Below are 23,982 nucleotides of genomic sequence, written 5' to 3'. Positions count from 1 at the left end.
AAGTCTTTGATCATAAGGAGGTTAAGTTAATGATTTAAGATTTGGGGGTTTCAACATATTTCCTGACTAGCCATCAAACTGACCGGGTTGGTTATGGGGATGTTCAGGAATCCTTGCAAAACAGCATGTTAAAAATAAGAGCTGAGTTACTGAAGCCATAAAAAAGAAAATGTGTAGGGTAGTAGTGGTAGTGGTAATCATCAATTTGGGAATAGCACCGGTGTACCGAAAGCAAATGTTAAGTTTCCCAAAATGAATCTACTTTGCACAAGGAAAGTCTGAAGTTCAAGCTCATTTACCTGGCAGTGGATTAAATTAATTTTGAAAAACTAAGCGACACACCAGAGGCACTCTCAAACTGCTGGTGATCATGCTACATACATTTTCAGATTAAAACTTGATATGTGTGATCTAAATTTTTGGTTCAGTGGAATGTACAAAAATGTAAATATCCAATAGTTAAGTGGGTATTTATTTCAAGTTTACCGTGATCAATAGCAGTTTAGCTTTTAGTAGTAAGACAATAGGATTAAGGAATACCTGACCCACAACAGAACCAAGCTACCACGTTTGAATCAGGAAGCGGGGATCAGCGCAAGAGCGGCTCGCGGCTTCTTCATTTTATTCGACAGGCAATGGCAGCGCAAACGTCTGTTTCGTGATCCAACTCTGAGGTGCAGATGTTCATAAACCTGGTGGCTGAGGAGAGTATTAAAAAGGGAAGTAGACGGGGCGATAAGGAACGACCAGATCTACCAGGCGCTTGGTCACTTCTCAGCCGCTCGCGGCTCTCAGCTGACTTTTCATCAGCGCCAAGACAAACAAACAAAAAAAAAAGCGTTGCTGCTTGAAGCTTCTCTCACTCTCATTTTTTAACTTGATATCGGTTCATGTGACCAAATGCTTTGTCCACTGTTTTATACCGTCTATGGCTGAAACATTCCTAGATCTTTATTGAAGCCAACATAGCAGTAAGAAAATGTATAGTTTATTCAATGACCACTGGGAGCTGGCTCTAAAAGCTTCTCCAGCATAGATCAGCTGAAGGAGCCGGGAGCCACGGCGGATCATTTCAGGACTCTTCCAAGTAGGGCTGGGCGTTATGGCCTTTTATTAATATCTCGATATTTTTAGGCCATGTCACGATACACGATATATATCTCGATATTTTGCCTTAGCCTTGAATTAACACTTTGATCACACCAGTATGATGATTCTATATGTCTACATTAAAACATTCTTGTTCATACTGCATTAATATGCTAATTTTAAACTTTCATGCAAAAGGGGGGAATAGGTCCAATTTACCAAAACTGTATTTATTAAACAGTTACTAAGCAGTGAGTGGCACAAACATAAAAAGTCTCATTTCAAAACAGAAAGTGCACGTTCCATCTCTCTGACTCCCCGTCTGAAGAACATCTGCTAAGAACATGTTCTGGTCGTGGTTTTACCAGGATGAGCTGCTCTGAGCAGGAGGGCCCTTAGAGCAGCTTTATATGACTAATTGTAGGTGTAGGGACTAGGGGTGGGCAAAAATATCGATATGGCAATATATTGCGATACTTTTCCAGCTGATTCAATATCGATATTCAAAATTTGAATATCGATTGTTTTTTTTGTTTGTTTTTTTTAAATATTTTTTATCCCCAATTTTTTCCCATTATATCACCCAGTGCTCCTACCTAAGTGACAGTCCTGGGCATTGCCACCCTCTACCAACCCCGGGAGGGCCCTGCACTGAGCGCTCAGGTCTCCTCCTAAACCTGAGGAGTGAGCAGGCCGCATCTTTTCACCAGACAGGGTGAATATTGATTGTTTTAAAAAAAAAAAAAAAAAAATCACGTTTCAGACGGTTTGTAAATCTAATACGACTTTATTGTATACGTTGTCGACAAAAATCGATAGTCAAAATTGTCGACGATGAATTCCATTGTCGACAATTGTCGCCAGTCAAAACATTGTTTTGACTCAGTTTGTCCCATGAATTGTCACTATAATCTGATGAACGTGCAACTCGGATTTTAAGATCCATAAAGCTTTTTACAGTTTTCAGCAACTTTATATAACATCGCAATATATCGCAAAATTTGGATATCGCAATATCGTATCGTGACTCAGGAATCGTGATGTGTATTGTATCGTGAGGTCCTTGGCAATACCCACCCCTAGTAGGGACTGCAATGTTTCATCCTCTCCTCCTTTACTTTGCATCGAAAATTGTAACTACGCGTCGAGGCGACGCAGACCAAACGCAGACGGAGAGGGCTGTGATTGGTTCACTTGGAAGCAACGCATTTCCGGTTTCCGGTTTGAAGCAGTAGTGAACTTTCAGGGCTCTTTTCTTCGTTTATATGTGATTTTTTTTGTTTTGTTTTTTTGCACAATAGTTGTCCTTATCTCTTTGATTTACTGTGACCGGAAAAAGTCGGATAAACCATTCAGAAAAAGATCGCTAACTAGCGGCCGCGGGGGGTACTGCACCGCGACGAAATGGAGTGACGGAGAAGTCAGAAGGGTTCACAACGGCGTCACGGTGACGGCGTGTGCTCTGCGTTGGTGTGACGCAGAACCTTAATTCAGCCTTAACTGTGACTGGCATGTTCCAGCTGGATTTCCAATCCTGTTCCTTCTGCCCATGTGCAATATGGTTCTGCACAGTACGAGGAAAAGGAGGTTTTAAAAAGCACTCTTCAGCAATGTGTGGGTGATGTGACAGTGATTTTGTCCAGTTCTTCTTATACAGTCTGAGGACAGTACCAAGCAATTTCAATGTAAAACAGTTAAGCAAAAAAAAAAAAAAAACGCTATAAACGACAACATAACAATACGGCTGATGAATAAAATAAAAACAAAAATGATTACAATATTTGTGGGTTGCTCGGGGAAAAAAGCTTTGTGTAATAAGTACCCTGTCTCAGCCCTAATCATACACATGGCTGCCAAGGTTAGCTGCTAGGCTTAAGGCTGATTTATGGTCCCGCGTTACACTAACGCAGAGGCTACGCCGTACCCTACGGCATAGCCTCTGCGTCGATTTAACGCAGAACCATAATTCAGGCTTTAGAGCTGTGTTAGAAAGAGGTCACATTAGCATATCTACACACCAATATATTTAAAGAATGAGCTATAGAGAATTATTGTGATTACTCAAACGCCTTCCGACGTGTATTTAATATTATTATTGGCAACATACCACCGAAAATGTAATACTTTGGGTGTGAAACAGGTTAGCTTTATGCCCCACAAGAGTGGTGGCTATTTACAACGCCAACGTGCTTAAAATCAGTCTGGAATGGCTATTTCTTAGTCTTATTACTGTTGACATTTTTTAAGCAGAGCATGCTGTTCAGTTTCACATGCTCTCTGTACTGATGTCTGAGCACCAGTAGTCATTTCACACTTGTGGAAAAATAACAATAATAATCAAGCGATGCAGCAAATATTTCTATATGCTACCACGCTGGAAAACCACACATAACTGCAAAAACAGAAGTAGTTCCCTCTGCTACATTGCTAAACGTCCACCCAACAACAGCTGGAACAGACTGCAGCTTACCGTGGCGGACCGGAGAGTAGCTCCGCCCCCAACCTCTACGTCATCCGCTCGTCAGCGTGACCCCGCCCCCCGGCCACGTCACGCAGCCCTCATCCAATCAGCTGCCACACAGGAAGAACGCTTACGTTTGAAAATATTGGCGCTTGTCGTTTGGCTGTGTCTCACTAGCGACCTATTATTTTCTATTTTGAACGAACTATGCGTCTTTAGAAAAACGTTACTGTAGTTACGGAATGATAAATATCCGTCGCTTACATAAAGGTAGGAAAATGCAATCACACAATATTTTTAAGATGAAGAAAACAAAGATAATGTATGGCTGGAAAAACCTGATGTTAGCCGGCTAGCTAGCAGCCGCACCAGGTTAATGTTAGTGGGCTTGTCCCTTAGTTCCTTTAATCGATGTTTATATGAGCATGTTGGATCATGGCACTGAGCTGACAGTGCGGATTATGACGTTTTTGTGACTTGTGTATAAAGACTGTTGCAGTAGAAGGTGTTATTCGGTTATTTAATGTGATTGTCATGTCTTTTTAATAGAAAAGACACAACCACGCTTGAGTCCTAATATTTTTTTATTTTTATTTTATTGGTTTAGTTGATAGGGACGATGCAGTTTAAACATAGTTTCAGTACAATGACAGCAACTGATGTTCTGCACATAGAGTTTATAGCTATTGCTAATTTGCAACTCCTGTCCCTAGTTGGGCTTTTCTAACAATAAAATACAACAATATCTAGGACCTATAATACAAAATATAAAATTACATCTATTTAAAAACAATCACAAAATAAACAGTCACATAATCCCACAATCTCCACACATCATACACATACTCTCTCACTCATTCACTCCCTCTCAACACCATCACAACACACACAGTAACAACATTTCAAAAGTGGGTACAATCCTGTTGTGTTTTCAGCCAGTTCTTAACCATGGATGCAAAGATTCTGCTATCTGATACCAATTTAATTTCATTCGGGAGTCCAATCAAGTTACGTCATCGGCTTGGATGATATTTTGATTTTTACTCACAAATAATAAAAATGTAACTTCCTTTATTGTCATTGGACATTAAAGAACGACACTTGTTTCCCAGGATCAACGTGTAAAATAGATAATAAATGCATAATAAACAAGTCAATAACCTAATGAATTTGCTTAAAGAAGAATCTCATACATTAATAAGAAATTAATAATTTGTTGTTTTTTTTTGTTTGTTTTTAAAGAGCTGCATACAGAAGAAAAAAGTGCAGAGGACCGCTTATGGTGCAGAGTTCATGAGGCTCACAGCCTCAGGTAAGGAGTTGCTTCTCAGTCTTGTAGTGCAACCTTCTCCCTGAGCGGAGGAAGGTGAATAGGTTATGGACTTTTGGGGTCCATCATGATGTACAATGTCTGCAATGCAAATGTCATCTAAAGTAGGAAAGTTCCTATTTTAAGAGGGGTAAGAGCGCTCCTCAAAAAGTCAATCACCACTGGTTAGAAGTAACTTCACCTCCCTCCCGTACATAGACTTGTTGTTGTTTGAGATCAGCCCAACAACAGCCATTTCATCTGCAAACTTCACAGTTTGATTGCCCCAGCATCTTGCAGAGCAATCATACATAAGCAGCATGTACAGGAGCAGGCTTAGGACATCATTTTGTGGAGAGTCAGTGTTGAGTATGATAAAGCCGGGCATACACTGTGCGATTATCGGCTCGTTTTGAGACGATTTTCCAGTCGTGCGACTATTTTTTGGATCGGGACGGATTTTGACCCAATCGTTGCTGGTGCCTCGTGCAGTGTACGTGGGGTAACGACGAGAGATTAACACCTCACGACGAGCTCCCGATCACAAATCATGAGGTCGCAAGAAAATCAAGCTTGTTTGAAATCCTGGTCGCTCCTCGTGAAGGAATCGCACAGTGGAAGGAGCTACGACCCGATTTGCCTCATCCTTTCACAGAGAGCATGCACAATCTCTGATGTCACGTCAAAAACTATTATTTGTAGTTTAAGTGTTGCAAATTGACATTACAAATCATGTTTTAATAGCAGAAAAAAAAGACCGTATTTCCCACGTACGGTGCGCGTCGCCGCGTACCCTACGCCGGCGTAGGCTTTGCGTTGGTGTAACGCGGAACCATAAATCAGCCTTCAGGGCAAAGACGCGAACGCTGCAAACACGAGTCCAGGCCCAGGCACAGCCCCCCTGTTATTTATAAAGCCTTATAAATGTTGCTATTTAACAGTGTGCGCTCTGCGCTGTTCTGAACACAAAGAAATGTTAATTTTGCTGGGACTTCGGGTCCCTCTGCCGAGACAAAACTTTTGCGGTATGCGTTCATTGTTGTGTCTAAAAATGATCCGCAGTGCCCACCCAATCAGAAACGGTACACATATTTTGGGATTTTTTTTATATAAAAAAAAATAAAGGATCCCCATAACCTTTGATTGGGTGGGCAGGACGCACGTTTGGGTGTGGACACAGCCGGCCAGAACCGGCCTCGAGTTCCAGTAATAGAAGTCCGACGGGAAGATTATGATCGTATAGTGTCAGCAGACGGGTCGCATCCGAGCATCGGGTCGTACAGTGTGAGAACATAAATTGTGGGCTGTGAACTTTTGAACTCCGCGATCTAGTCGTGCAGTGTGAGATGGGGCAGTCTCAAACGATTTAAAATATCGCACAGTGTATGCCCAGCTTAAGGGAGGACAGGACTCCTCATCTTCCATGGACTGTTGCCTGCCCACAAAAGAAGTCCAACGCCCATAGGACATAGAAGGCTTCAAAACGCAGCATTTTGTTGGCTAGTCAGTGTATGCAGGATGATGGTACTAAAGTCTAGAAAGTGTAGCTTGGCACACGAGTCCCTGCCCTGCATGTTAATAAAAGCAGAATGGATGATGGTGGGTATTGCATCAGCAGACCTGTTCTTCTGGTGTACATACTGCCGTGGGTCCACAACTGTTGACTGACTCCTTTATGTGGGCAAAACCAGAAGTTAAAAACACTTAATAATCCTCAAGTGAGGACCATTGGACAAAAGTTGTTCATGCCTTCCAGCACTGGGTTTTAGGCACTTGGAGAATAGTGGACCTCTCAAAGCAGACATGCACCACAGCCGGAGACAGAGAGGCGTTTAAGATATCTGTCAGTGAGTCCCAGAACATAATCTATCAGGACCTATTCTGGAATGTTGTCCAGTCATGTTGCATTTAGAGGATTGATCTTCTGTAGCGTCCTCCTGACATCCACCTTAGACACACTCAAGGTGGTGCTGTGGGAGGAGTTGGATGACTCAAAGCATGCATAAGGACGATTCCCATAACAATTTTTTTCTGTGTTTTGCAAATTATGTCCTAAGCAACTTCTTTTAGTGTAACTCCTGGAATCTTGTCCTGTGACATTTCTCTTCAAAAACAAAGAAGTAAAAGGCAGTTTTGGACAAATTTTGCGACTGCAAAATAGTCAACCGTTGACAAAGGCAGTGGATGATCATTCAAATGGTCATATGACGGGCAACGTCACATCCACCAAAGTTGGAGATGTGTGGGAGAAAAGGCGTTTCAGTTTCACTTTTTGCGCAAAACTGAACTATCAACGCCCCTAAAAATCAGCCCATGAAAGCGTAAAGATTTTTTTGCGACATTTTACAGATTTTTAAGAATCTCACGCGTTTTCGTTACAGGTTTCCTTTGAGATATTTTGTTTTTGTGCAATTCTATTGGTAATGGAAACTTGCTAATGGAAGGTATTCAGAGTGTCAGGCAGTGATAGATCTCAAAGGCAATCAACATCCCTCCTTTTGTAATTCATGGTGTTTGTGCTGGATCTTTCCTTGTACTGTATACACCCTTGTTTGTATTGTACATAAGATTCCATATGTTAAAGAACCAATCAAATTTCTTCCCAGTGATTGCATAAATAAGCTGCACAATTTGAAACATACATGTATGCCCTCATGTACGATTTTTATTCGCTAAACCTTTGTCACTGCATATGTGGTCCTAAATCAGATACTGATCCAACTTTTCCAATTTTTGCAATGCAAAACATTGCACACCATTAGACATTGTGAGCCTTTGGTTTGATCTAGACACTAGCTCCAACTCCTCATCCACTCACATATCTGTACAAAGGTGGCAGAAGGTTATTGTTAATAGTTTGCTCTCCTTTTACTCATAGTTGCATTCTCATTATTATTTATGTATCACTTTGTCCGCTTCCACTGCAAAGCTTCAAAATGAGATCAGAAACTTCAGTAGCACCCAGGTTTGCTTCTATATGCACAGTGGGATTCATGTAACGTCTTGTTGTTGTTCAGGGCTGTGGCCAGTTCACTTTGGAATTACAAAACATATCTGTAATAAAATAAAAATTGATGGAATAGAAAAACGAGTGAGCAAACAAAGAGATGGAACAAGGGCCAATCTTAGACAGTGTTGTAAAAGTGATTTCATCTCTACACCTATTGAACCTCTTAGCTAAATATTGCAAAAGTTGCTTCATACTTTATTGAAACATATTCTGGCACTGTTTCAGTAATCAATGGATTTCAAATAAATCTATTGATTTAATAACATCTGCAGGTAACTAAAAACATTGTTCTACAGCAGCTGCCTGCACCTCAATGTCATCATTAATGCTTTAGTTAACCGTCCTTTAGAGTAACCAGCCACTGATATTAGCTATCTTGAAATGCCAAATAATCAATAGACTCATTAATCGGTCTATCATTGGAAGAATGGGGTTTGTTGCTTTACTCGAGAATTAAAAAGCATCTCTAAGCCATCCTATGTGCGTATTGTGCAAGTGACACAATCATTACATTTTAGAAGACATTTTTGATGTAAATGATTGGATGTAACAGTTTAATTTTCATTCTATCCATATTTTGTATCTTTACTTTTATATTGGTGGGTCCCTTTGGCAGTGACTTTACTTTTTTGCTTCATATTGCCTCATCCAGTTTAAAAGGTTTTCTCTTTTAATGTGGCTTCAATCTCAGATGCACCCAAAACATTGCAGGTGTCTTGTATGGTTTTGCAGTTGAATCCATTAAGTTAATGTTAATGAGGTTATCATAAAGCCTGTACTCAAATATTAGAATTTAACTGTTTAATATAAGCCCTTAGTACTGTGAAACCATTGCAGAAGACGGCATAAACGGTGAGAAACTATCTACAACTGGTGATGGAGATCAAATATTTTTCTAGTTTTATTCAGTTTTCATAGAAGTAAATACAGAAAGCAGGACTATTTACTAAAAATGATAATGATCAGCACAAGTACAGGATGTTGTTACCTTCTTTGTTATTTACAATTTCCCTCTTTAATTCAGTTGGAATATAATTATGGTTATGTTTTGTTTTTTGCTTTACAATATGGAAAATGTACTTAATTGTATTGTTTTGTTTTTTTCCTGTTTACAGTGATACTTCAATTACTGTGGAAAAACCATCATGGCAAACAATGTGTGCAGCCATGTAAAAGTGGTAGTTCGGGTGAGGCCAACCAACGAGAGAGAGAAGCGGGAAAACTGTCGAAATGTGGTCCAGGTCGTCGATAACCACATGCTCATATTTGACCCCAAAGAAGAGGACATATCGTGTTTTGGGGCTCAAAGAGGGAGGAGAAGAAACATCAACAAGAAGCTTAACAAAGACCTCAAATTTGTTTTTGACCAAGTCTTCGATGAGACCTCCACTCAAGATGACATTTTTGAGAATACCACTAAAGCAGTGTTGGATGGTGTGATGAATGGATTCAACTGCACTGGTAAGAAGTTGAAAATCCCAACTACTCACCATGTTGACTGTTCTGTATGATGGCTGTTTGGGATTGCAACTACACAACTACTGGGGTTATTATTTTACTACACACAGAAAACAGTCCAGTTCAATCATAACCACACCACATGTTCCCACTGCCCAACGTAGTCTAGGTAGCCTTACTGGCCAGTGTAAGGTCTCAAGTGCAAATTCCCATCATAGTAGTAAGAGGGGGGAAAACATTTACTAATATAAAATATTAAGTGCAACAAGTGCCAGTAGTAAGTATTTTGATGGACTTCTGATTGATTCATTTGAATGGGTTTAGAGATTGCATGGCTTGTCGAAAAAAGGAAAGAAGCAGTGCGTGTTTTGAGTGACCTCTGTACCGTTTTTCTGAGGGCAGAAGTTCAAAAAGATGACAACTGACATGAGAAGTGTTCTAAATGATGGTCTTTGTTCTGCTGTGATAGCGGGTGTTAGCAATGTCCTCAAATGAGAGAAGAGGGGAGCCAATCTTCCTTTTTTTGGGCAACTGTCTTGTCTGTCACTGTACACCCTTGTACCACGCTGTGAAACAGTAGTGGACTGTGGACTGTTTTCACACAGTCTCTATTTATCAAGATGAGAAGGTGGTCGTCTCTGCACTTCCTGGAGTTGAAGATCAGTTCCATTTTGTTTTCTTTGTGTTCTGAGTAAGATTATTTTCAAGGCACCACTGGGTCAGTTTAGGATCTGCATCCCTGCAGGCGACCTCATTCCCTCCTGAGATGAGCCCAGGCACTGTAGTGTCGTCAGCAAATTTTATTATGGAGTCGGAGGTGTGGGTGGGTAGCCGGTCATGGGCATAGAATGAATACACGAGTGGACTTAATACCCAGCCCTGTGGATATCGTGTGCTGACAGTAATGGTGTAGGACTCGTGGGAGCCGTGTTTGACAAAGCTAGGTGGAGTTGCTGTAACTCTTGGTGTGCTGAGATCCTGGGCACTTCTTACCATCAGGAATTTTCTTTAGTATAAGGTTTGGGAGGATCAAATAACCACACTTTAACTAGATTTACTGCCTTTGTAAATTGTGTGCCAATGAGTTTATGTTCTCAACTTCTAATTTCAAGTCTTTAATATATCATGTTGTTCTTTTTGTTAATCATGTTCCCATTTCAAATAAATGAGCATGGCAGAGGATGCTTTAGGGCAGGGCTAACTTGTCATCAATAAGCCATTCCAGGATAAACATTCACAGTCTTTGTGGTTTTCAGTTAGATTAATCCCTCCCCTGTAATGTCTGGTTCAAGGGTAGATGGAAAACAATAGTCTAAGTAAACAACAGTATTGCAGAAAGTATGCAATCAGTATATCGAGCTATTTTGAGATAGAACACTCTTCCCTACAGTCCCCCCTCTTTCTGTCAATGACGCAACACAACATTCTGTCAACATTAAAGGCTCAATCAGTCTGTTACAACATGTACTTGTCCAAGAAGGAAATTTATTTAAGGGAAAACTGATTAATGGCAATGAATTACAATGTACCATGTAGCCTAGTTCATAGAAAACTAATTTTATATTGTATACCTGTGAATGATAGGAATTTTGGTCCATCTCACCCAGCCCTGAGCCTGTAGTCTCAAAGCACATCAGTGGTAATCAGTCTTACTTTGTGCAGTTTCATGAATCACTACTTCACATCTCCTTCCTGTGATTGAGCATAAACCATTCCCTGCCACTACTTACGGCAAGAAGTGTTTAACATCCTTCCATCCCTTTTTTGATACCCGCTTCATTCTGTTCAGGGTCGGGACTGGAAGGGACTGAAGCTTATCCCAGATAAAGTGTTTAACAGATTCCTCATTAATTAAAGAGGTGATGGTAGCCTATGTCAGTGTTGTGTATGAAACGTGTTTGCACCATTTCCAACTGGCCACAATTTTTTTTTTTTTTTTATTGTGGGCTCAGTACTACATGTCAACTATATAACATTACTTCAAAATAGCAGAAAACTTTGATGTAGTGAGTCAGTTTAAATACTTTCAGAGGCACATTAGAATAACTTTGCTTTAAGAGAAAGCGTGATTCACACCTCACCTCTCCTGGTTTCTCTTAATATTTTATAAGTTTCTGAGCTGCCAAAGGGTCATGACAGGAATTTCCCTGAACTACTTTTGCGTTCCCTTGCAAAAGTTTTGCATTCTTTATTATTCATAGAAACTGCTAGTGTGAACGTCCAGTCCACTTATTCTGCCAGTTCAGGGAAATGCCCTGCAGACACTGCAGAGGAAAGTCAGCATGGAGTGACTTCACTACAGTGCTCAGCACAGCTAATGATGTCTGTTCACAGACTACAAACAAATACAAACTTAAAAAAAAAAAATTCCGGCAAAGTTACGTTTTTCTGAAATGAGAAGGAAAAAAAACTTGAATGTAAAATTAATTTGTTTGTTTTCATCTTCACTTAACAGACAAAAATACAAAAGAAGTTTGTTTCAATGTTTCCACCGTCCAATGTCATCATATTTAGAAAATACAAGTTTATCTAGAATTCTGATATAAGCAACACACTCAAAAAGTGGACGAAAAGGCAAAAAAAAAAAGCTGGAAAAAGTTTAAAAATGTACAAGTAGCACCAATCTGGACGACAAGGAACGTTAAGGTTTGGTGTAAAGGGCAAATTCACAAACTACTTCTACTGTCATTTAGCAGACGCTTTTATCCAAAGTGACTTACATCTGAGTAAACAACACAAGCAAGAAATGACACAGGAGGGTCCAGCTGGATAAGTGCTGGTCAGACTGCTGAGAGTCCAGTTTGACACAGGTGCTGCCATGCTAGTGCTCGAGGTGTTTTTTTGTGTTTTTTTTGGTGGGGGGTTTCTACTGATATTCTGGTTATGGTCCATCCAAGGTTGTAGTGATTTCCTCAGTGGGCGCTATTATTATTTACACATTTTTGTTTTGTGGTTGCAGTGTTTGCTTACGGTGCCACTGGAGCAGGAAAGACACATACAATGTTGGGCTCACCGAACAACCCAGGGGTCATGTATCGAACAATGAAAGAGCTGTTCAAACGCATGGACGATGCCAAGGAAGAGAAAGAGTTTGCTGTCGCAGTCTCATATCTCGAGGTGGGATTATATAAATACTTATAGACTATTGGTGTAGAACCAGTTATATTTTTATTAAAGAATTCAAACATTATGTATTCATTTATAATCCAAATTTTTAACTGTATGTGCAAATGGTTTGACACAACTCCATGCCCATTTCTGCTCTAATCAATACTTTGAAACACTTGGCACACATTTTCTATCTTGTACACTGTTTGTATGTGCATTTCAGTCGTGGCTTGGTTTTGATGGATTTGCTGCTGCTTTAACTAACATTTGTTAATTATTCACAGGTTTATAATGAACAGATCCGAGACTTGTTGGCTAATGTTGGACCTCTTAACGTCAGAGAGGACAGCACTAAAGGAGTGGTTGTTCAGGGCCTCACACTGCATCAGGTTTGTAGCAGTGTGTTTGTCTACCACTGTAAAAATAAGTAATTAACCTTCTTTTATAGCAGTTAATTTATTGCAGGGGATCCGATTTAGATTCCTCTCTGCTTTTGCACAATGCAAAAAAATCGTACAGTATGATAAACAACAAGGAAATGGCATCTATGCATGCTCTTGTAATTGATAATAATGTCCTTTAAAAAAGAAAAAAAAGACTTTAATAAAGGTAGGGTAAGCAATTTCTAACCAAGAAAACTTTTACTCACATTTAGTGAATATCTCCTCAAAATATATCCTCAACATACCTATGTTGCTTGTGAGTACACACAGAAAAAAAATCTTTATACACAATCCATGCTCTATAAATGGGAACCAAACAGACTTGAGGCAACCTTCCCCCCCACGACCATTACAACCATCGGTCCAGTCACCGACAGGAGGGGGGTTAGAACATAAACTCCTCCACTTTAGTCTTTCTGCTATTGTTTTCCAGACAGATTCCTTAAGTGTATTGACAACCATGTCATTAGTGAAGATTTTAATACAAGCTTTCTTACGTAACTAAGAAAATGTATGTAAAAATGTATGTAAGTTGGTCTAACAGCTAGGGATGGGAATTGATAAGATTTTTACAATTCAGTTTTCGAAGCTACGCAACGTGTATGATGGCGTCATTTGTGCCCACTGGAATTGGAAAGGGAATTGTTTGCAAATTTTGCAAACGATTCCAAGGAATTGAAACACGGAACCGGTTCTTGGTTCCCCTCCCTACTAACTCACAAGAAGCTTTTGACCATATTTAGTTGTGTGTTTTACTTTTTTGTCGTGCAGCCCAAATCAGCAGAGAGTATTCTTGAGGCTTTGGATTCTGGAAATCGAAATAGGACACAGCACCCCACTGATATGAATGCCACCTCCTCTCGATCCCATGCTGTGTTTCAGGTATTTCAATTCAGTTTTGAGAAAAATCAAGTGGACAATGAAACTATATCTTGATGTCACAACTTAGAATAAGAAATACAAAAGGATAAGAGTGGGTAGTTACATATACAGTATATCATCACACAATGAATATTTGAAGTATCTTGCACCATTCTTAAAATACACTCTAATTCATAAACTGACAGTTTTGTGTTTGTAATTCCTTAGATATATCTGAGACAGCAGGACAAAACAGCAAGCCTCAATCCTAATGTCTGCATTGCAAAAATGAGCCTGATTGACCTTGCAGGCTCAGAGAGAGCCAGTGCTACTAATGCCAAGGGGGCACGCCTACGAGAAGGTGCTAACATCAATCGCTCCCTCCTGGCTCTAGGCAATGTTATTAATGCTCTTGCTGACCCAAAGGTGAGTGTGTGTTACTTTATGTGTACCATATATACAGTACGAAAGACCACAACAATATGAAGAATAATGTTTTTCTTTTTATTCAGACTAAATATGTGCTGATGTCAGTGACACTTCAAATAACCTAGCACCTTAGCTGTGTTTTCCTTGTGATGCAAAAAGTCTGGTGCACTCCTTACACAAGCTATACTCAAATATATGGGTACGAAATAAGACCCAGTGTTATTTATATGAAATTATATATATTTTTCTAGAGAAGGTGTCTGTATATTACACCATCAAAGTCTAGCTGCATTTTGTCAGGACACTTTTCCATGAACTAGGGGTCTCTCACCCCCTTTTGCTGCTTCTTTCCATTATGACTGCAGGAAGATGAAAGTTAACAAAATTCTGGGACAGAAAATGTTATCCCCAACAACTTCAGCTCTGAACCTTTTTTTTTTTTTGGCTCACCCAGTCTCTCCGTAATATTGACATCCGTTAGCTTTAAGTTGTGCTACAGGAATAGTTGTTACTGCTTCTAAACACATTTAAACTCCAACATTCATGTCCACTTCAGAGAAGACAGCTGGCACTGCGACCTGCCGTGGTCAAGCGAACTCCAGAGTGAATGAAAAGAGAGAGAGCACTTCAGTCGTAACAAGAACCCGGTGAAACCCGAGCAATAAAATGTTAATCTCCGATTATTTGACAGCAGTTGTACTCTATGGTGGAAATTTAAACACCCACGGCTCATAGAAATATGTAATATTAACAGACTTTAAAGGAATGAAGCTGAAATACACTTCTTCATGTCCTCCCTCAAAAAGGAACAAGTAAAGATTGAATCTTGGCGATGAAATGTTAACCTCTTTCACAATGATTACATTCAAAGGCCTAGATCAAAGCACCCACAACCCACAGAAAGGCGTAACATTATCAGATTTTGTGTTTATACACCTGAAGTGCGTTTCCTGGTTTTGACTCCTTTGGCACCCTGGTGTTTTGACCTGTGTGGAGTCTCCAGATCTCTGGCACCCTGTCTCATAGATTTCAGTGGGAATGGAGAGACAGCCAGACCTGACATGTTGTTTTAGTTTATTGGAAAAAGCCCTCGACACTTTGAGTTCTGGTATCTGCAAACAAGATTGCTTATTCCCATTTCCCAGACTTTTTATGGCCCACTTATCCCAGGACAACCTTCCTGTGAGCAAGTCAGATGTAGTTCTGATAGCTATTTAAGGCTTAAAACAGAGTGCAATTTCTCATAACATATACAATGGTGGGAAAAAAAATCTTTAAAGTAATAACTGTTTAAATGTGTTGGAAGTAGTTTTGGTTCATGGCCACCATATTCTCGTATCTAGGCACTAATGTAAAGAGTTTACACTTCGAGGATTATTCGTTTATTGACTATACTATGTGTATTCAGTATTTTCAGGGGGTTATTTTGGTCAACAAATCATCAGCATGAATAAAAAAAACATCGTGATGATCACAATGTAGTTAAGGTTAAACACAGGCTGGAATGACCCCGAACAGAACAGAGGAAGATGGCATCTACCTCACCATAAGCCCCATTCACAACCAGCCACAAACTTACTTTCAACAAGACAAGGCAGCAACTGAAGTTATAAAATGTTTGACGTTAAGGCACACGCAGTTCCAGGAGGGTGTATGAAGTTGGTTGCTATTCAGTATTAGACTTGGAACCTGGTAAGGGGTGAGTCAACCGAGTATTTGGGTATTATTTCATTCCAGTTGCATACATTAACCTGTCAAGCAGTCTTCTCATTTTACACACCAGTCTCAAGGGACGAGGGACAAGAAGGCCACATGCATTTAGGAAGTGCTGTGCAAGCCTACCACAGCCATGTTGAAATGCAATCCGTCTTCAATGGGTTACTTCATTCTTTGCATCGAAGCCCTGTTCTTTATCAGCATTGTCAAGATGGTATTTTTTTTCTCTGCCCACCATTTTTAAGTGTTTTAGTCATAGAGTCATAGTTCCGCCTCAGCTTTCAACGCCCACCACAACTTTCCCATCCTATCTCCATGGTTATTGGTGCACCAGTGTTTACTGCTGGCGCACAGGGAATTCACGTGGTGGCTGTTGTTTACAGGAAAGAATGTCCCCACTTGTATCTGAGCTGACATGCCATTTGTTTGAGCGAGAAGAATGTCCGCGACTTCTGTTTGGGCGGTCCAGTGTGTCATCTTCATGTCATGTTGCACAGAGGTTTTTGTTGTCAGTTCTTCGCCTCAGGCGGTGGCCAAGCTTACGCAGATACGTTTGATGAAGAAACCCTTCTCTCCAGCTGGTCCTTCAACTCACACAAGGCCATTCATGTAAAAAGAGGGCTCTCAAACTGTCGTAAAAGCTAGATGCATCTGGTGGCGTGGACGGACAAGGCCCAGCTTTTTGATAATGAAAATAAGATACGGCATTACTATTGCAACAACACATCATCAGTAGGGTAAAACTAACCTGTCTCACGACGGTCTGTGATGTGTGATCATTAGCTCTTCAGACATGATCAGTTTCCTTTTACCAGTGTTGAGATTAAACTTACTTAATGTCTACTGTTTTTCACATTTGTTCAAATCACGTTATGTTTTCATAACAGAAAGCGATATGTCCAATGTGATTTTCAGAAATGCTTGAGTCACCGAGGCCTTATGAAGTCATTCACTTGACTGATTTCGAATTAATGCCCATGTCTGCTTTATGATAAAAATCCTCAGTGGGCCAGGATAAGCCTTCATTTAAAGGTTTTAGATGCATTACATAGGTACATGCACGTACAGCACTGGTCTCATAAATATTGTTTCGTTTTATACCACGTTTTACCCTAAAACTCCCTGGATCTGACTTGAGCTGCAACTAAGCTCTTCGAATCCAGCTATGAACTCGCTTTCCAAAATTCAGGCACAGCTGTGATTGTTTTGTTTTGTGTGTGTGTGTGTTCTTTTTTTCCCAAAAAGGGATCATTTTACACCCTTTTGCTAACTTATCTTAATTGTGAATTCTGCTATCCCAGTGTCTATAACAGTGTGACTCACCTAAGCAGCTGGGATTTATCTAATGCCCTTGTTAGTGGCTGAGACGTATCCACAGACCAGCTGCAGAAAGACTTTAGTTCTTAGACGTACACTCCGTACTAAATTTTATTCCCTGTTAGGTTTATTGGTCCCCACCAAACAGTGTAATGCGACCAGACTTCTCATGTGGTCCAGATGGGGAATGCATGTTTAAGGCACACCTCACATTCGTGATTACTTCTCCACATACCACAGCAGTAACATACTCTTTTTATTTTTTTTTTTAACATTCTGATTTATGTCTTGTTTGACAAAAGTAGTGAATTCCTGGATTCTGTTTTTGTTCCTTTCATTCCTTTCAAACTTTTCCCTATTTATGTTATCTGAGTTGCTCATGTTTTCATATATGTTGCGACATTTTATGTTTCTTTTTTGGGAGTGCTAATCCTAAGCGTTCTCGTTTGTTTCAGAGTAAGAAGGCTCATATACCATACAGAGACAGCAAGCTGACGAGGCTACTGAAAGACTCCTTGGGGGGCAACTGCAGGACAGTTATGATTGCCAACGTTAGCCCTTCGTCCAACTCATATGATGACACCCACAACACGCTTAAATATGCCAACAGGGCTAAGGAGATCAAGTCCTCTGTGAGTGCTTCAGCTATCTTGATGTTTTTATAGTTGATAATTGTGATATTACAGCATTGATTGTGGGGTGGTAAATATAAACAAAAAGAATACTCGTAAATCATGACATTGTTCTGCACTCTTACCTTTCAGCTCAAGAGTAATGTTGTAAGCCTGGACAGCCACATTGGTCAGTATGCTGTGATATGTGAGAAGCAACGGCAAGAGGTAAAAATAATGGGGGGGGGGTCTGGAAAATCTCTTTTTTTTTTCATATTTGGATTCTCGCCATGATCACTGTTTTACCTTTTGACTGCGCTTTCGATCTAAAGATTCTACAGTTGAAGCAGAAACTGAAAGAATATGAGGCAAAGAACGTGGCGCCCGGGGCGTTCAACGTGGTCTCTTCACAGAAACAACCAGAGTTCAAAAGGTAAGCATGCGGTGTGATTCACATTGAAACTCACCATGGTCATAGTTTTTTTTTAATGTCATAAATCCATCATTGTAAACCCCCCCCCCGCCCCCATCGTTGGAATGGAGTCAATAATTCAGAAAATGAGAACATGTGGCCTGTATCAGCCAGTTTACTGTACATTTATGTTGCATTAAGTCATCTCGTCGGTTGTAATTGGTTATCTTTCCATCCATTATAAGTTCGAATGATGTGAAACAGGCGGTGTAATGTGTAATTATTAAGAGTGGTGTAAGACTCTATCATCCATTCAATTCTATACCTTCACCCTTTATGTAAGCTCCATCTTTTTCAAGGTTGTGGAGGAGGGGGTGGGGTGGCACAGCTGGAGTGTATCCCAGCTGTCGCAGGGCGAGAGGCGGGGTGCACCCCGGACCATTCAGGTTGTTAAATGAAGTGGAAGCTAGTGCAGCTCTTATTTTGCTAATGTATTGTTTTACGATATGTGAATATCTATACAGGCAATTTACTAGAGATGTTGAAAAAATTGTCAAATGAGAGTAGATGATGATGTTTTTCCACTAGGATAAACACAAATTCACTGTGGGATTATATCCTGCCGATTTCTGATCTAATGTGACACCTTTTAGTAGTTGTGCAAGTATTTAGACACGCATATACAGTATTTAAAGATTTCGAGGCTACGTGCCAGCCTAAATTTTGCATATCCAGATTAATTTTTGAAAGACTAAACAGGAAGAGATGCACAGGAAATCCGATTATAGGCAATCAGATTAAAACGCATTTGGAGGTAGGTTGAAATGTGATTCCGATGAGATTTCTACAGATTTGTCTCTGTTCTGGCCTGACAAAATGCATTTCCGAGTGCCCTCGGTGTCACTTGTAACATGACATACAGTATATTGATGACCTTAAATCCAGAGTGACCGTGCGGAGGGAAATCTCACTGCTGTTAGCACAGGGTTGAGACGGGTGCCCCTGAGAGGAGAACGGGTGGTAAAATAAATTTGAGATGGCATTTTTGCAAAAGGTCCTCTGGTTGGAGCCTGCTGTTCCTAAACCATTGCTACCAGTGCATCAAAGATGTTAAAACACCTAAATATGAGAATGTGAACAAACAACAATATAGAACACAGCCCCGTTACTTTGTTTTACGCCACCTCAGGCTTCGTCTTCCAAAACACAATTTCAAAACAAAAGCAGTTTGCACCCACATTAGTGTTTCAGCTCTGTGTTACAAATGAGCTTCAGCCGCATTCGGAAACGCGTGTCACACGGCCGTCCATGCTCACTTGGTGTGCACGGACGAGTGAAAACAAGCTGAAAATTCAGATGCAAATAAGCTTTGCTGCAGATTGCTCTTTGGGTTGCTCTGCTGCTGACAACAAAGTCAGCAGCAGTTGGTGTTTTGTCTCCATGTTGTTATTTACATAACCTATAGTGAAAACGAAAACGTTAACTACACAGCACTTACCTTTTGCCCTGTATGACTAGGACACCCTAGTACTGCAAAAGCATATCAGTAGTAGCCATTACTCTGTACATTTTCAAGCGTGTTAGCTGCTTGTTTATACCATTACATTTCAGTATAGTCAGCTACTTAGTAAGTACATGACTGAGTAGGATTGATGACACTGCAAGTTCTATTTTAAAAATGTATTTTGTGGTGCAGCTGTTTGTAAAAGGATCAAACCAAAATCTAAATGCTAAAATTGAGAACCACATGTCTACCTTACAAACAAATCTCCAGTTATCTGAATATTTGGTACCACGCTTAAGGAGATGTTGCCCTTAGCTGAGAGAAGTTGAGGTTATTCCTCCTCTCCATTTCCTCCTGCCCTTTCCTGAGATTTCCCAGTTTATTTCCAGTTTGTTGTCTGCGTCAATACCTATATTTTTTTTTAACAAATTAAAAATAAAATTTCGGCCTAATACCCAGTATTTAGTTTTGACGGCTTTCACTCATGCCAGTAAACCAAAACAATGTAGACATGATTGTGTTTCATCATCTCCTGTGCAGATTAAAGCAGATTTTTTTTTTCTTTTAAATTTTCATCTAATATTTTGTGTATCAACTATCAAACTATAAGTGATGGTGAGATGTTTTCCATAAGTGAGATTGCAGTTGATCTGAAAAACACAGGAGTGTGGATGTCATTTAAAAACTCAGCTCAGTGTTTATTCGTACACTTATCTGGAAATGTTTTTATTTATTTACTTAGTCTTCTATCCTTATAAAGCAACTTGTGTTACCGTTTTTCGAATGTTATCCCATGAAATTGGCTCTCAGACCTCCTGGAAAGCTGTCAGTTCCAGGAAAATGGTCCATCTTCACTGACGTCATGCTACCCTGGTGGGTTTAACAAGTCCCTTTGATATAAAACAAAACACAAGTGTAAAGACTTTCTCCATTAAACATTTGTAAAGGTGAACATTTTATCTGCAGAAGAGTAAGAATGTAAACTCTGCGATGCATACAATACTTATATTTATATATTAGAATATATAGAATATTTGTAATTAATTGAACAAATGAAAAGTATCATTTTATTAAATATGTTTTGAATATTTTGTAAATTACTGTTTGTGTATTAAGTAAACGTTACATACTGCTGCACCTTCATTTAGCTTTTCTAGCTTTTCCTTTTTTTCCTTTTTTTTTTTTACTTAAAAGCAGCTGTGCTTTAAGGCTGGAGGGTCATCATGGAAAATTATTGCCACTGAAAATGTTTTTTTGATCGGAAAAAAAATGCATTTTACTGCAGTGTACCCCCTATGTGCATTTCCCTTAATTTCCTTTCTCCCACAAATATGGAAGAAAAAGGATCTCCATATATGCTGTTGTATAGCTGTGCAACATGAACTTAAATATCTAAGTTCTATGAAATCATGCTTTCTATCTTTGACAAATGTGCCTTTAGTTCACCCTCTTTTTTTTTTTTTTTCTTTTTTTTTTTTCTTTTACTCAAACAATACATATTTATTTATTTAACGTATGCCACATCTTATCTCGTTGGCTTAAAGGCATGAAGTGGCATCTGTCGGGGTATTTGAGTCGGGGCGGGGTGGACAAGGAAAAGCTGAATGAGCCTCACTCCCACACACTTCATTCACTGGCATCAGAATTCACAACTCGCACGGAGAGAGGCTGTGAATAGAGGCTGCACACTTCTCACGTTATTAAAAATTCATCAGTCTAGCAAGGCCACGACGTCTCCTACGTCACTGGAGTTGCATTGAAGAGTGCAGTCACATTTCAGTGACAGCTCTCCAGCCTTATTTACCTGCATGCCTTTTCTGAGTCTCCTGCTGCTTTTACTCAACCAGACAGCCATTTGCATCCAGTCGGGGCGTCACTGCATAAAGACTCATCTTGTACCATATCCTCGTTCAGTATGAATATGATAAAAGCTTTAATAAAGACTTGTACGCTTATTGACCGCAGCTTTAGACACTATGAAGTGTTCTTAAATTTGCTCATCAGTGGTATTAAATATATGATTGCATCTAAATGTATTTAGATATGATGACATAACCTGTATATAATAATATCACATAACCTTTTAATGTTTTGTTAAGCAACTCTCAAAGAGTATGTTGCATGGTAATTATTAAATATGAATACCTGCAGTGATGATATTTTATTGCGTTGCCTTACACTAAATGGTGCTTGTATTCTGTCCCCATTTGTGTAAATGTGAAGACCAGTAGACCAAAACAGCTTTCAGGACCAATTAAAGCAATACCACTGCAGTCTGAAAATGTGTAGTACGGTAAATAAATACCTCGCACACACTGCTTTGTTTAAAAAAAAAAAAATGATTACAGTAGCATCGCGAACAACACAAGTCCTTCTTTTATGCATATGAATTAGGAAAAGTGCGAGTGTATTTACATAAGGTAAAGATATCATTGATTTATATTGCAAAAACAATTTTTATTTTATTTATGTATTTATTTTTAACCAAGTGAATTGTTAAACGGTTCATATCAATCTAAAAGTTTGTAATGAAGTGAAGATTGATACCAAGGCAAAAATCTCCTCTCCCTCCAGGCTATCCGAAGCTGTGCAGCGCGTCTTCTCAAGCCGTGACCAAATCAGGCGAGAGCAGCTGGATCTGGAGAGACAACTGAAGGAGAATGAGCTGCGCCAGCGCTACAGCGAGGAGGACAACCTGCAGGTCCAATATTTCTGTGCCAAAGAGAAGACGGAGAAGGTAGTTGGGGTTTTTGCACGCCACAGTCTTTTCAGATTCCATCATCCCTGCAGGAGTAGCAGCAGCTGAGTCAGCGTTTCTCTAGTTTTCTTTTCTGCACTTGTGTCTGTTTGCACCGTTGCAGGAAGAGGTGCATGCGCTTGCCTCACTTGTTCATGCCATTTTAGGTATAAAAGTCAATTCTTAAGAACTTTTGATGCTAAGCTGAATAATCATCTGCCTTCCTAAACAAATTGTCTTGAGATTACTGCATTTTTATACTTTTATGTCAAAATGAACAAATAAGTAAAATGAGGGGTTTCAGATGGAAGAAATACCAGGTTTACATTGCTTCCTGCAGCTATAATGAATTGGAGCACATGCACAGATGATCGAGCCTAATCTTGGTGCATCTTTACATGATAAAATAGGCTTTTACTTTTTGTTTCGACAGGCCACCTGTAAGCATGAGCGCAAGATCGCCAGTTTACGCACTCAACAGCTGCACATATGCAAACGCCTGAAGGACGCAGAGACGCGGTTCCTGGAAAATGATGGTTTGCTTCATCGTGTTGAGAATGAAATTAAGTTGCTGAAGGCGAATGATCACAGTTCGGAGGTAAGCATAAGTTGCTGAGCACTTGCGTAAAAAGCAACAGGCAGATTTTTTTGAAATTATTATTTATATTGACAGATGGGCCTTGTTTGCTGATGCTTTATAGTTTAGTATTTTCCTAAAGTTATGTCACATTAAGATCATTCTAACTAAATGCATAATTACATAACATTTATGTAATCATGCCCGTTTAAGATAAGTGGGCATGACTGGATTCCAAGAAAAACTCAACAATGTGGGTCACATTTGCTTACTTGTTTTTTGTTTGTTTATTTTGGAAGGTAGGCTGTGTCTCCACTGGTGTCGTGACTGTCTTTGTTTTCTTCCCATCTGTTCTCCCAGTAATTAGAACCGTGCTCATTTTATTTCTCCAGCTCACTCGTGGATCACTGAAGAGAATAAATCAATGGCCTTTGCTCATCCCTCACACAGCAGCCAGTTACCTAAAACCATGTCCATGTTATTTTTTTTCTTCTTTATCTGTTCTTCCAGGAACTGACCTAGAACTATGACGCACCCACCGGTCAAATGTTCTCTCTGCTGTTGTTTCGTAGTTAGTTTGTTTTTTCTTTTTTTACGTCAGAGTTCTCTTATCTCTCTCTTCGCTCTCCTTTTCCGTGAGCTGACGGCTTTTCTGATGAAACATGGATGAACACCGAAATTTGCTTCCTCTTTCTAGTATACTGATTCCAAACCAACTTCTCTCTAATTCTGCCAATTAGTGTTCCTTCAGTAAAGTTAAAATGACTTTGTCTCAACGCTTCTTCTCCCTGAAGTCACCCCTGCTTCTCTTCCAGTTCTTAGAGAAGGACCTCCGTTGCCACAGACTGGAGCTGCAGGTAAATGATCTCAAACAACACATCAAGCAGATGGTCGAGCTCACGACGCTTCAGGATCAGGAGAATAAGCGCATGCAGAAGTA

At 39.8% G+C, this 23,982-nt stretch overlaps 2 protein-coding genes across 2 annotated transcripts in view; one reads left to right on the top strand and one right to left on the bottom strand.

Annotated features, from left to right (window-relative positions):
• The window catches only part of mettl15 (methyltransferase 15, mitochondrial 12S rRNA N4-cytidine), a 52,712-nt gene extending 49,109 nt beyond the window's left edge, over window positions 1-3,603 (bottom strand). The window contains exon 1 of the mRNA XM_061734886.1: window positions 3,599-3,603. Within this exon, the coding sequence (XP_061590870.1) occupies window positions 3,599-3,603 (5 nt within the window). The remainder of the gene's footprint in view (window positions 1-3,598) is intronic.
• Window positions 3,604-3,689: 86 nt separating this feature from the next.
• The window catches only part of kif18a (kinesin family member 18A), a 45,733-nt gene continuing 25,440 nt past the window's right edge, over window positions 3,690-23,982 (top strand). The window contains exons 1-13 of the mRNA XM_061710323.1: window positions 3,690-3,820; window positions 4,793-4,862; window positions 8,985-9,330; window positions 12,287-12,444; window positions 12,720-12,824; window positions 13,650-13,760; window positions 13,968-14,165; window positions 17,657-17,833; window positions 17,966-18,040; window positions 18,145-18,245; window positions 22,303-22,465; window positions 22,899-23,063; window positions 23,858-23,979. Coding sequence (XP_061566307.1) covers window positions 9,015-9,330; window positions 12,287-12,444; window positions 12,720-12,824; window positions 13,650-13,760; window positions 13,968-14,165; window positions 17,657-17,833; window positions 17,966-18,040; window positions 18,145-18,245; window positions 22,303-22,465; window positions 22,899-23,063; window positions 23,858-23,979 — 1,691 coding nt within the window. The 5' untranslated portion in view covers window positions 3,690-3,820; window positions 4,793-4,862; window positions 8,985-9,014. The remainder of the gene's footprint in view (window positions 3,821-4,792; window positions 4,863-8,984; window positions 9,331-12,286; window positions 12,445-12,719; window positions 12,825-13,649; window positions 13,761-13,967; window positions 14,166-17,656; window positions 17,834-17,965; window positions 18,041-18,144; window positions 18,246-22,302; window positions 22,466-22,898; window positions 23,064-23,857; window positions 23,980-23,982) is intronic.

The sequence above is a fragment of the Cololabis saira genome, chromosome 2 (genome assembly GCF_033807715.1).
Source record: "Cololabis saira isolate AMF1-May2022 chromosome 2, fColSai1.1, whole genome shotgun sequence".
NCBI classification, from domain to species: Eukaryota; Metazoa; Chordata; class Actinopteri; order Beloniformes; family Belonidae; genus Cololabis; species Cololabis saira.
The sequence above is the reverse complement of the archived record's forward strand: the minus strand, read 5'-3'. Positions and strand labels throughout refer to the sequence as shown.